Genomic DNA, 14,194 nt, shown 5'->3' on the forward strand with positions numbered 1-14,194 from the left:
GTGTCCCCCAAAGCCCAGTGTAGCCAAGAAAATTTCTCAGAAAAGCTCGTCAGTCAACTTCCGTTCAATATGTATTTTACTATTAAATGCCAGTAAACCAATTAAAAGACAATACAAAAAACAGTATTTCACATATCCAGGAGTACTTTAAGAAGGGGAAATTAAGGCTGAAAATTAGGAGAAACTTCCCAACATGAGATCTGTTATTATTGACTAATCTTCCAAAGGAAGATCCACCACTTGAAATTTACAAGTAGAAACTTTAGTATAAATACAATCCTTCACTAGCAGAAGGACAGACATAAATAACCTAATAGGTTTCTTCAATCTCTAATTTCTCTGATATCCTACATGTTTACAAGTTTAACTTCCCCTCCCACTGAATATTATTCTACAGATGTGTTAGGCTGCATTTTTCCTGTCAGAATCAGCATTTCCTTCCTCTATCGCTCCCTATGTATTATTTCTCCATCTGCATAGATTATAGTTTATACAGCTCTACTATCGTATTTTAAAGGATACAAGTCAGATTTTCTGTCCTAATCTGATTCTAAGAGACCAAAAACTCACCAGTCTGCACTGGCTGATAATTGCCCCTGGGACTGGGGGAGGACATAAGAACGGCCATACTGGATCAGACCAATGGTCCATCTTCCAACACTGACCAATTTCTCACTGCTCCAGAGAGAATGAAAAGAACAGGCAATAAGTGCTCCAGGGGGAGTCCTCACTTAGTTAGCTGGTTTATTGGGTTCCTCTCTATTTTAATAATCTTTACTACAGCATTACAATATACAGTTCTTTAGCAAACAAGACTTATCTACCATCCTCCTGATCTGAGCTTTCATTAAAGCTTCAACATGGAGGTACAGTATTATAATTATGCTCGCTGTACAGATGAAAAATTCACTTTTTCTCTCCAATAAGGCCAATGATATACAATTCTGGCTCTCAAGAGCTATTCACTTCAGCTATGAATTTACAGGAGCACAATTGCATGTATTGTAAATGTTCTGTTCTGTGTTCCCTGACAGCAGAAGCCAGTGGTGTTCAAATGAGACATAAAACTTGGCAATATTCAGGCACATAGGCACTGCCTGACTTTTCCATGTGCTCCCCTAAGAAACCATCATCAGAGGAGACAGACAGTAGAAACTTACCCAATAAGCCCAACGTCCTCTATTGCCATGTTGCAAAAATACCCCTGTTCAGCAAAGGAGCTGATCACCGAAGTATTGGCAACAGTGGAAACCACTGGAACATGCTGAACATCTCTTTATTATGGACTACAGCCATCTTCCCTCAAGTGTTTCTTTGAGCAAGACTGGAACGTATTAGGTGCTTTCATTTTTAAAGAATCAGCAGATGTTCAGTAAGTACCTAAACAGGCCCAAAGAAAAGTTTCCGAGAAATATATTTATAGGAGAGAATTTTTTAAAACACATATGCCATTAAAGTTCCTTTGAAAATGACTCCATACCAACTCTCCTGTCATTATCAGCACTGTGAAAATTGCTTGAATTCTCACAATTTGAGACTTCATTCCATTGAGAGTTGTACGCTGTCAGTCTGTTTCTGTGGCGGCTGCTGGTCATACTTCCTTGCTGGAAAAGAGTTAAAACATAATTAAATTGTTATCCCTTATACTCTATAAAGGCATGGTGATCACTGGGAAGGTGGGTTTAATAGAAAGACTAGCTCTGGTAGAAGACCAGTCTTGGTCTGTAATTTAAATAAACGTTTCACTGAAGGAAAACTACTGATTTCACAAAATTTCCAATTCATTAAATTTGGAGGCAGTAACTACTCAACAGAAATCAGATGTTACGTTACACCCCGTCAGTTTAAGTAGAACAACCCTTAATGCCACCATTTGTTATTTCGGAATTGAAGACAACAGTAAAGGATGCGAATATATATACACAACACTGCTGGGAAGGTTGTGTGGGCATGAATGAATGTGTTACAACTTGTAACAGATTCTAGCTATTTAGAATATAGTCCCACTCTCTGTGACTAAAAAGCTCTAGAGACTACTAAGAAAAAAAGGATTGGCCAAGTTTATTACCCAGTGGAAACTACCTGGGTAATAAACTCGATTTAAGCCGCTTCTAATATGCCAGTTGTGACCATGAAGCAAAGTATCTCAGCCTGAGATAAACTATAAAGACAGCCCATAACTTCAGAAGGAGTGGGAGAGTTGGGCACTCAATCCAGCTCACATGTTCTGGAAACCCAGACTTAAGATATCCTAATGAAAGACAGGGGAGATGGAAAGGAGAGTTGTCACCCTAGATGGGAAGGGAAACATCTGGGATACATCCTGAAATCTTTCAGTCAGAAATGTGAACAGAAAGGGGATAGGATCTCCCTAAGTTTTTCTAAACAATTACCTCTATATCTTCAAAAGCAATGAAAATACTAGCAAAACTCATAGTGGTGAGAAACTGTATCTATTCCAGTCTGCTCAGGTATCCAGTTGCCAGTGAGCAGAAGTGGCATTATTGGGCAGTGATTTGAAAGCAGAAGCTACTATCAGCATCAGATGTACACAGCAGAATGCAGGATGAAGGCTGCTTCTGAACTTCTCCAATAGGTCAGTGCAGATCCATAACGACTCAATACCTTTAGTCAAATTTCTCCCCAATGACTATCCCAATGGATACACCTTTCAGGGGCCATCTCCTGTGATGACATTGCTCAGACTTACTGCCATTAACCCACCGAGACAGTCCTGGCAAAACCTATGCTGCCAATTTATATATACTTAGAAGTTATAAGGAAACAATGCAAAGTTATGGTTCCCCCAAGCAACTCTAGCTATACTATTGCACACATATGGTATATTTTATTATTGTAGATGGTATTTAAAAATATAAAAGTTAATGCATAAGCACTATAGGGTGAGAAGAGCCTAAAAATACTTACTTTCTTCTAACAAGCCTTTTCAGAAGGTATAAACTGTAATAGATGCACACACTTTGGTTTTGCACTTCCAGCTGAAAAACTCCCATACCTGAAGAATTTTGAAGGATTCTAGCTCCCAGTAGTGGGCTCCCTGATGCTTCTAGCTGCCATGGAAGTTTGGAGTATCAACATATCAAACATATCTCCAACTCTGCAGGGAAAGCAGCTGGAAGGTGACAAGGATCTATTACAACTTGTACCTTATGAAAATAATTCCACCCTCCCCACCTGTCGCGCCAGTTGTAAAATAATCCCCCTCTTGGAGGCTACAAAGTTCAAAGAGGTGTCCACAGAAAGAGAAAAATAGCACCCAAAGGATCAATGAACAAAAATTAACCCACCAATTGCAGTTTTCCGGCACCAATTTGGGGTACATAAACCGCTCCCAGAACCATCATGATAAATACCACACATCTACTATGGAAATATCCCATCATTCTCCAGCTAAGCGGGGTGGGGGGGAGGGGTAGCAGTATGTAAGTAAAGGTATACCACCACCAGAAAGTGCTGAAGAGTTTTCTAGAAACAGAATCTTTTCCCCATAAAACAAGAACTTCTAAAAGGTAAGTGCTCAGAGGAGCATAGGAACCCATTAACCAGAGAACATGACAGACACTGACCCACCCACTCAATTTAGGAACCATCGATCAGTGAGTGAGTTCACCACAAAGATCAGTTCAGCCAGTCTGCAATCATGCTGTTCCTTACCAAGAAAGTAACTCACAATATGTAGGCCCATCAATGGCCATTAGCCAAGATGATCAGGGCTGCAACCATATACTTTGGGTTCCCTAAACCTCTAACCGCCAGAAGCTGGGACTGAATGACACGGGATGGATCACTCGATAATTGCCCTAGTCTGCTCATTTCCTCTGAAGCACCTGGTATTGGCCACTGTCAGAAGACAGGATACTGAGCTAGATGGGCCATTGGTCTGACCTAGTATGGCCATTCTTATTTCTTAGTTTGTGGGACACTAAAAATTCCCACACCAAAAGGGCAGTAGGATATGGGAGATGTGATCCTGTCCTTCCTTGCTCATTCATAGATGAGATGGTGGCCTGATTTTAGAATTGAAACCACCTTTTAAACACCAGGACTCAAAAGCACTAGATTTTTCTTCATCATCTACCCTTCCACAACTGTGTATGGTTATTGCTCATTGGGGTGGGGGAGCTTGTTGAGGCTCAGATTCTGAGGGTGTGCCTGAAATGGGCCAAGTGTCAGTTAGAGCAGCCACTTGGAGCTCTGCTCTGCCACACTGCCTCCTAAGGCAATGTGGGGGTGGCTAGTGCAGCTCTGACAGCTACATGCCAATGAAGAGTTGCCCAACACCAGGGAAATTCCCTGATGACCATTTACGGCCAGATCCCACCCCGCTTGTGCCATCTGAACAGATACAGCTGGTATTGTAATAAAGAATTGGGAACTGCTGTTACACATAAATAATACACATAAAATAATAAATCTTCCCTGGAAGCAAAGTTAGGCCAATGCTGAGAGCCTATGAAAATCCCACCTTGAGCTCTCTGCAGTTATAAGTACTTCTGCTGAACGTTAGTATTTGGAGGTCAGACTAGATGATCATAATGGTCCCTTCTTGCCTTAAGAGCTATTTCTACTTGCCATATTAGATTCATTGTTGACAACTAAAATACCCATACAGGAGGGGCCTGATTCTGCAACGTGCTGCACATGGTGAATTCGCATAGAGGCCCACTGAAGTTACCATACTTCAGGATGAGAGCCTTACATGAGAGTTAACACATGTGTGAGGACAGAACTAGGCCCTTACATTTTCCATAATTGTTAAGTTTCTGACAACGCAGAACCTTGCACCGAATAGCTCAGTGTAAGATTCTGGGTTTTGTTCTACAAAGGGCTATAGTGTCGAAATATTTACTCTATTTTAAAACATGCATCTTTCTTTGACTGTTCAGGAATCTGAACATCTCAGAGGACAGAGCACGATCTTACCGATAGAATACATCTCTAATTGTTGTCTTAAGCGGATTTTTTTCATATTGTCATAGAAGTTTGGCTCTGACGGTGCCTCTGCTGTAGGAGGCACTGTGAATATTCGCATGATCTTCCTTTTATTCCTAAAATATGAAAGGAATAATAAATAACCCGCAACACAATATTTTGAAGTATTTCAAAAAGAGTATCTTCCAGGGTCTTTATTTAGAAGCTAAGTATTAAAAGACTACCTTGAGCACATATTTTAATTGAAGTAACACACTTTTTCTCATTGAAGAGTATCCTAAGAAGGATGGCAGGTGCTATTAAAAGCGAGTCAGTAGCCGTTCCCAGGAGAACGCTCATTGCTGCTTTGCTCCATAACACCCCTCCCCTTTGCAACAGGAGGTTTTGTCCCTACCTCACCAATCATGCTGCTTCTGGATGAAATCCCTCATCATCTTCCTCTTTGTCCATGCTCTATCCCTTCACCACTCTCCTTTTTCAGTACCGTTCTTGCCCCTTTCCCTTTACCACTGTGTCCCTTCTCTGTTTCTGCCCTGTGCATAATTCAGCCGAATGCTAGCGCAAACTCCAGTCCTACCTGCATCAGATAAAGGAATGGGAGGTCACACAAACCACTGAAGCTAGCAGAACACTGTTACTCTTAAATACTCAACTTCCAACACACTCGTCTGGAGTATTTTGATCCACTGATGCACAGACATTGATCCATGAGAGAGAAGCACAGGCATTAATCACATTGAAGGAAGAATAATATAAAAGACGATAAATTATGCCCTATCTTCTCCCCTATTCTCCAGCTGAAATATTCAGAAACAGAGAGGGATGGTAGATGAGATTTTAAATAAGAGGCCATTAGTGATAACTCCCACTCCTGTACACTAAATCACTACATCAATTAGACTTAATGGTGCTGGGCAAGTAGATGAGTGGCAGGAGACCAATTTGTCTCCCCTCTCCAACAGTTGGCTCTCACAGGTTACAAAGACTGTACTAAGCCAGCACACTAATTCTCTTTACTAAAGTACCAAAAAGCATCAAACTAAAACACAGGCCTCAAGACATAAGAAAGAAAAACTGTCCTCCCTAAACCTCAATTCTACTGACACATCTGTTTCTTCTTGGGATCTTCTAGATCCTCCCTATCCTTTCTATTGAAGTCTTGTTCACAGCATCCAGGGAAGCCATGTTAGCACCTCTGTTGCTATATGGCAGAGAGTCACCTTTAGCAAGGTGTTGTTGCTGCTATGTCACAGATTACACTGACAATGATGTAACCTGCTGCCCAGGATGGAAATCATGCTAGGAACAAGGAAGTGCCACAGCAAGGAACTGGAGGAGCAGGAGGAGCATATGGGATCCAGAGTATTAATTTAAGTGAGCCAGTGGCTCTGCTGGATCCATGTTACTCCTGGGGGAATTCTGCACCACTGCACACTCACAGAATTCATGGTCCCACGGATTATTTTTTTCTCCACAGAATATAGATTCTGCCAGACAGGCGCTGAAGTTATGCCTTTCACCCACCAGGGGCCGCTGTGGTGCTAGAACAGAGGGCAGCCTGCTGGAGGCTGCATTCCCCACAGCAGGTCCAGCTGGAGAGGCTGCATTCCCCACAGCAGTGAGGAGGCAGGGAGGGACAGAGCAGGGCACAGGGAACTGCTGGAGGATCACAGAATGGGGTTCAGAACAGTGTTCCCTCTAATTTTGTACATCTGTGTGGCAGAATGAATTTTGTTATGTGTACCAGTATGGAAGTGATGGGGCAGAGGGTTGGGATGCGAGAGAGAGGGAGCACTGGCTGGGGGTGCAGGACGCGGCTCAGGGCTGGAGCAGAGGGTTGGGGTGCAGGCACTAGGGTGGGGCCAGAGATGAGGGATTTGGGGTGCAGACAGCCCCAGGGCTGCAGTGGGGAGAGAGGACTCCCCCCAGCCCTCTCTCGCCACAGGAGCTCGGGACCAGGTGAAGGGTGCCTCTCCCCAGCAGCTCCGGTGGGGCTGGGCTGGGGTAGGGCCGCCTCTCCCCACATGCCTGCGTGGCCCTCGCGAGTCTACAGCGAACGCAGGTTCAGAAGGGCTAGAGGGGGGAAGACAGACTGAGGCACGGATACAGAAGCTAGTGAGGGGACAGCATTGAGCTAGGGGCTGCAAGGGAGGAGGGCTGCAGGGACACACAGGGAAAGGGGCACATATGCATGACTGAATGGGAGAGGCTAGGGGGTCAGCCAGAGTCTACATGGTGGATGCTCCCCAACAATCCTTCCCTCCCTTAAAAAAACTGTTCAATACTTCTCCCACCCACATCCAACAACTCTACAGGTTTAGTCCCAGCCTCCTTTCCTGTCCCGTCCCTGAGCAACTCCATTACCATGGCTCCCCAAAGACTTTGTACTCCTTCTGAGGGGTGCAGGAAATAGATTTCCCTATTGTAGTCTACATGGATTATTGCTGAAAGTTCTGTATTAATATGCCTAGGCAGGAATCTATTTGTCAAGCAACCATTTCCTGAATCTTTTTTTTATGTTTTGTCTGCATTTTTGCATAACATACTTGCAGACAGGTATTTGGAAATACATTACCCAACTAATTAAAACTGGCGGGAGACAGGATGTTTGACAAATAAAATATGCAGAATTTTAAAATACGTTGTGGAGAATTTTTAATTTTTTTGGGGGGGTGGGGGGCACAGAAATCCCCCAGGAGGACCAGGTGCCTGGGTGCAGCCCTCCCGCCCCCCCCGCCCGCAGCGGACAGGCCCAGCTGAGCAGGGCAGGCAGGCAGGCAGGCCAGGCCGCCCCTCCCCGGGGCAGTGCGCTGTGCGGGCGGTCGCTCCGACCGCAGCCCTGGCGGCTCGGGACGCTGGGGCCGCCCCGTGCGAGTCGGGCCCAGGGCGGAGGCCGGGCAGGGGTCCCCTCACCGGCGGGCGTAGACCAGCAGCGCCAGGCTGGCCAGCACCACCAGCAGGTAGACGTTGGTGGCCTCGTTCCAGGCCTCGTGCACCGAGTAGTCGAGGGCATCGCTGTCGCTCATGGCTCCGGCTCCGGCTCCTACCGCCGCCATAGGGCGCCCGGCCAGCGCCGGCCACGCAACCCGGGGGCCCCCCCGGCAGTGAGCGCACGGGTTCAGCCATCACTTCCGGGGGGCGGGGCTAGCCGGGGGGGCCCGCGCGCGCGGAGGGGCGGGGCTCCTGCCTGTCACGGGCGCCAGTAGGCTGCCCGCCTTTGGGGAGCGCGGCCCCTGGGGGCGGTTTCGAAGAGCAGGTGCCGTCGGCCAAACGCCCGTGAAGGATGCTCCAGGGGTAGCTCGTGCTGCCTCAGCATGGGGGGCGGGGGCTGGATTCGATGATTTCTTGAGGTCCTTCCCTGCTTAACGCTTTTACGATTAGCCCAAGGCCTCCAGCTCCAGAAATCACGACTCAGCAAGAACGTCGCGCCAGGCGAGTGGCAGACACGGCGGAATACAGATTACAAACCCAATCCTTATTAACCAAAAAAAAAAAAAAATTTGGCCTTTGCAGCATGGGAGTGAATAGCTCCACCACATAGCATGGGAAAGGAGTGAAAGAATACTCGGCAGTTAGGCATAATTATATTTCATTGAAACATAATAGCCCTACAGTTAGGGTGTTGTGTAAAAAACCAAGAGGAATCTCATTCTTTCATGTTTCAGAGTAGCAGCCATGTTAGTCTGTATTCGCAAAAAGAACAGGAGGACTTGTGGCACCTTAGAGACTAACCAATTTATTTGAGCATAAGCTTTGAGCAGGCGTCCGGTGAAGTGAGCTGTAGGTCACGAAAGCTTATGCTCAAATAAATTGGTTAGTCTCTAAAGTGCCACAAGTCCTCCTTTTCTTCATTCTTTCATGAGATTATAAATTTGGTTGATATAGACAAAGGTAAATGCATAGACGTAAACTATTTAAACTTCTGTAAGGCATTTGACCGAGTACGGCATGGCATTCTCATTAAAATTAGAACTGTACAGCAACAAGAAAGCACATGTGACATGGGTTAAGAACTAACTGACCGATTTCAAAAAGTAGTCAGTGGAGAATCACCATTGAATGGGTGTGTTTCTAGAGTGGTTCCATTGGTTCTAGGACTGACTATGCAACCGTTGTATCAATTATTTGGAAGTAAATATAAAATCACTGCTAATAATATTTGCAGATGACACAGATTGGTGGAATGGTAAAATATGATGAGGATAGGGCAATTATACAGAGATATATTTTAATGAAACCAAATACAAGGTCTTACTTGCAAAATGGAAGACTAAACTCTGGAAAACAGTGATTCTACAAAAATTAGGGGTCATACTGGACAAGCAACAACATGAGCTCCCAGTACAATGCTGTGACAAAAACAGCGAATGTATAAATGGGGAGTAGGGAGGAGCTTTTACTTATGTATACAGCATTGGTGAGCCAGATATTGAAATATGTCCAGTGCCGGTGTGCACATTTTAAAAAGGCTGTTGAAAAATTGGAGAGAGTTTACCATACAAATTATTTGGGAACTGGAGAACATGCCTTACAGTAAGAGACTTAAAGAACCAAATCTGTTTAGCTTATTAAAAAGATTGACAGGTTATTTAATTACAGTGTATAAGTATTTTCATAGGGAGAAAATACTAGGTACAAAGGGGCTCTTTAATCTAGTAGAGAAAGGCAGAACAAGAAACAATGGCTGAAAGCTGAAGCAAGACTAATTCAAATTAAAAATAAAGCAGAAATTGTTAACAGTGAGGGTGATTAACCATTGGATGTAATAGATCTCTAGATCTTCAAGTCAAGACTTGATGCATATCTTCTAGAAAGACTTTAGCTAAACACAGGCTCTTGGGTTCAATATAGGAGTAACTAGGTGAAATGCAGCCCAGGCTCATGGCAGAGCAAGACAGCCAAAGTGCTCTCAACCCATCCATTTAGAAGAAGCCTGCCTGACCAGAAAGGCACTAACATTCCTGGAAAGTCAACTAACCTGTGCTGTATCAGACCTAAGCAGGTTCTGGAGCCAGATGCCCTCCGCCAAGAACAGGCAAGTGTACACAGCTCAGATTTACTAGTACGAACATCCCAGCTGCTCTCAGTTGCCTGAGTAAAACACTAAGAGTGAAAGCTCCCCAAACTCCAACACTTAAATGGTTTTCATTCTCTAAGCTAGAAGTGGAAGTGAATTAGAAAACAGGGAGCACTGAGGTAATATGGTCCTGCCATAAAGCACAACTAAGCCACTGTCTGAGCCTGCTCGATTAAACTCAATGGAAGCCTTGCCATTGACTTCAGTGGGCACAAGATCAGGCTATCAGAGGGCTGCTACATTTTGCACCAAGTAGGATACACGGCAGTAATCCAGCCTGGAGCTGACAAAGACGACATGGATGATTATGGCATTGTCTCCATCCAGGACCACATTCTGGAAGACACTTAAGCATGGACTTAAGTTCATCTTAAGTAAGCACATGCTTACTTTTCAGTGAAAAGTTAAGACTCCCTCTGCCTGCACTGCCTGTTTCAAAATGTTTCTACTGAATCAGTAGGCTATGAACCTGAGACAAGTTAAAACTAACACATCTCAGAATAAAAATTATAAAGCTTGCTATATACCAAAGAAATAGAGACTGGTATCTGCTTCCTGGGAAGAGTGATGTTGCCCACGCAGCATGGGGAACAAGAGCTAAAGAACACCAGTTAGGCATAATTACATTTCATTAAAGCATAATAGCATCCAGTTAGACTGCTGGGTAAACTACTAAGGGGAGTTTATCATCTCGCAAACTTTATTTAAAACAGTTAAACACTGATTCACAGGAAATTTAAACAGTTTCTCATTGAATTGCAGTGTTCTAGGGGGTCTTGTTTTCTTTTTACCAACTTGTTAAAATCTCTTGCTAACTGTCTTACGATAGCTTGCCAAGACAAGGTCCTTGTGATCTGTAAAGGGAGATATAAGGAATAAAAAGAACAATTTTTGTTCCCTCGATTTTGTTTTTGTCATTCGTTTTTCACTAATTCCTATAGGCCCTCATTGAGATCGGGGCTCCATTGTGCTGGGTGTTGATAAACACATGGTAAGAGACAGTCCCTACCACAAAGAGTTGTAGGTGCCTGTCCCATTGATTCCCTCTGAGGATCTGGGCTTTACAGTCTAAATAGACAAGACAAAGGTGGGAGATGAAACAAGTGCAGAGAGGTGAAGTGACTGACCTGAGGTTACACAGGAGGTCAGTGGCGGAGCTGGAAATATTATTCAGGTCTCTTGACTTGACTCCCAGTCCTGTACCCTAGCCACTGGTCTACACTGCTTCTCAATGTACTGTTTTTGGGGTTTGAATTAATTAAATGTAACACTAATTATCTTTAAGGGCCTGTTTCTACACCCCTCCTGCAGCCAAAAAAGCAGGTTTCTGTCTCCCCCTTCTCTCTCTCACACACACACACAGTTTTGTGATTAGTAGCATTATATGTTGCTTTTGGTGGCAGGAAAGGGGCTGGAGTCTGAGCTCTGGGACTGTAGACCTGCGGGTTTTCCTTTACGGTGTAGGCCTATCCTCAGAAAGCCTTCTTCCCAGACCTGCAGCATGTGGCAACTCTCCTTCAGTGAGACAACATGGAACCTGCCATATGGGAGCTGTTGTTCTCCCCGCACCCCCACAGGGCTTTCCCCATAGGGGTTTTGGAGATGTAGGCCCTGAGTCTGGGGCCTGCTGCAGCTTCTTTATAGCAGCTCAACTGCTGTGAAGAGACTTCAAAGCTAGCTTAGCTGACCCAGAGAGTTCCCTCAGTATAGATTCAAGAGAAGAAGGAACCATTGTGATTACAGTGGATGATAAGCTGGCTATGAGTCAGCAATGTGCCCTTGTTGCCAAGAAGGCTAACGGCATATTAGGCTGCATTAGTAGCCAGCAGATCAAGGGGAGTGATTATTCCCCTCTATTCGGCATTGGTGAGGCCGCATCTGGAGTATTGCATCCAGTTTTGGGCCCCCCACTACAGAAGGGATGTGGACAAATTGGAGAGAGTCCAGCGGAGGGCAACAGAAATGATGAGCGGGCTGGGGCACGTGACTTACGAGGAGAGGCTGAGGGAACTAGGCTTGTTTAGTCCGCAGAAGAGAAGAATGAGGGGGGATTTGATAGCAGCCTTCAGTACCTGAAGGGGGGTTCCAAAGGGATGGAGCTCGACTGTTTTCAGTGGTGGCAGATGACAGAACAAGGAGCAATGGTTTCAAGTTGCAGTGAGGGAGGTCTAGGTTGGATATCAGGAAACACGATTTCACTAGGAGGGTGGTGAAGCACTGGAACAGGTTACCTAGGGAAGTGGTGGAATCTCTTTCCTTAGAGGTTTTGAAGGCTCAGCTTGACAAAGCCCTGGCTGAGATGATTTAGTTGGGGTTGGTCCTGCTTTGAGCAGGGGGTTGGACTAGATGATCTCCTGAGGTCTCTTCCAACCCTAATCTTCTATGATCACCTAGTCCAGTGGTTCTCAAACTTTTTTTTTCCATGGACCGCTTGAAAATTGCTGAGGGTCTCGGCAGACCACTTAATGATCTTTCCAAATGTTGTTTGTACTGTTAGCTAACTATTATAAAGTGCTTTGGATAAAAGCGCTATATATAAAAAAAACTTAATAAACTTTTTTTGTTCTACAAATAAAAGCACACAACTTATCTTTTAATATCAGTAGTCCTACCTTTCTAATGTGATGTATGTGCCCTCTCCCCCACCATGGCAGCCCCCGAGCTGGGGCTGGGAAGGAGGGGGGTCTCTCCCCCGCCACAGCAGCCCCTGAGCTGGAGAAAGTCACCTTTTTCTCTGGCCACCACAGCCCTGCACGTCCCAAATTCCCCCCACCCCCTCTTCTCACTCCACTGCCCCCTCCCACGTACCCCCTATTCCCCTCAAGGCCACCACCTCACCTTACATGTGCATCTTCTCCAGGGTCCAGGCACCTAATTATGTTCGTGGCCCTTCATTCTCTTGTGTGCGGCCGCCCAGACGCGCACCTTAGAGGGAACTATCCACGGACCACCTGAATAGAGCTTGCGGACCACAGATTGAGAATCTCGGATCTCGTCTGACTTCCCGTATAACACAGGCCATGGAACTGTCACAAAATAATTTCTAGAACACATCTTTTAGAAAAATAATCCAATCTTGATTTAAAAATTGTCAGTTAGGGAGAATCTAACACACGCATTGGTAAATTGTTCCAGTGGTTAATTTCCCTCACTGTTAAAAATGTACACCTTATTTTCAATCTGAATTTGTCTAGCTTTAACTTGTAGCCATTTGATCTGGTTAGACCTTTCTCTGCTAGACTGAAGAGCCCATTATTAAATATTTATTCCCTGTGTAGATAGTAATCAAGTCACCTCTAACCTTCTCTTTGTTAAGATAAATAGATTGAGCTCCTTGAGTCTGTCGCTATAAGAAATATTTTCTAATTCTTTAATTATTCTCATGGCTCTTCTCTGAACCCTCTCCAATTTATGAGCATCCTTCTTGAATTGTGGGTAGCAGAACTGGAAACAGTATTCCAGCAGCAGTCACATCCTTGCAAAATACAGAGGTAAAGTAATCTGTCTACTCCTACTCGAGACTCCCCTGTTTAGGCATTCTACGATTGCATTAGCTCTTGGCCACAGTGTCACACCCGGAGCTCATGTACAGCTGATTATTCACTATAACCCCCAAACCTCTTTTAGAGTCATTGCTTCCCAGGATAGAGTCCGCCATCCTGTAAGTATGGCCTGCATTCTTTGTTTCCAGATGTATACGTTTAATTTAGCCATATTAACAGACATATTATAGATGAGTCTGCCTAACTTTAATACCTGGAAAGATATTGGAGCAAATTGTTAATCAATTTATAAGCAGCTGGAGGATAGTAGGGTTATAAGGAATAGTCAGCATGGATTTGTCAAGAACAAATCAAGCCAAACCACCTTAATTTCCTTCTATAGGGTTACTGACCTAGTGGATGGGTGGGAAGCACTAGATATGATATACTTTGATTTTAGTAAGACTTTTGGGAGGCATGGATCAACATTCATGTGGCTCTCCCCGTCAGTACCTGGCTTTACGCTGTGGTATCCCAGCAAGCCAGACTGCGTAAAAAGGCCAGGGCCTGGGCTTTGCTTTCTCTCCAAGGGCTACGACCAAGTGTACTGCACACAGTTATAAATTCCCACACAGCCCTTTCTAAGCAAGCATATTTATTAAGATAAAATTATTACAGAGAA

The 14,194-nt window shown here is 44.6% G+C and overlaps 1 protein-coding gene across 2 annotated transcripts; it reads right to left on the bottom strand.

Moving 5' to 3' along the window:
* Positions 1-58: 58 nt before the first annotated feature.
* Positions 59-8,048, bottom strand: SMIM19 (small integral membrane protein 19). Of its 2 annotated transcripts, XR_013345852.1 has the most exons (4): positions 7,867-8,048; positions 4,945-5,069; positions 1,481-1,604; positions 59-1,380 (listed from the first exon to the last, which is right to left on the bottom strand). XR_013345852.1 is itself a non-coding variant. In XM_077814845.1 (3 exons), the coding sequence occupies exons 1-3, from the start codon at positions 8,007-8,009 to the stop codon at positions 1,540-1,542; spliced, it is 333 nt and encodes a 110-aa protein (XP_077670971.1). In that variant the 5' UTR covers positions 8,010-8,048; the 3' UTR covers positions 59-1,539. The 2 variants fall into 2 exon arrangements, 1 of the variants encoding a protein (XP_077670971.1); XM_077814845.1 differs by having other exon boundaries at positions 59-1,604.
* Between the last annotated feature and the right edge of the window lie 6,146 nt (positions 8,049-14,194).

This window comes from Eretmochelys imbricata, chromosome 4 (genome assembly GCF_965152235.1).
Source record: "Eretmochelys imbricata isolate rEreImb1 chromosome 4, rEreImb1.hap1, whole genome shotgun sequence".
In the NCBI taxonomy this organism is placed as follows: Eukaryota; Metazoa; Chordata; order Testudines; family Cheloniidae; genus Eretmochelys; species Eretmochelys imbricata.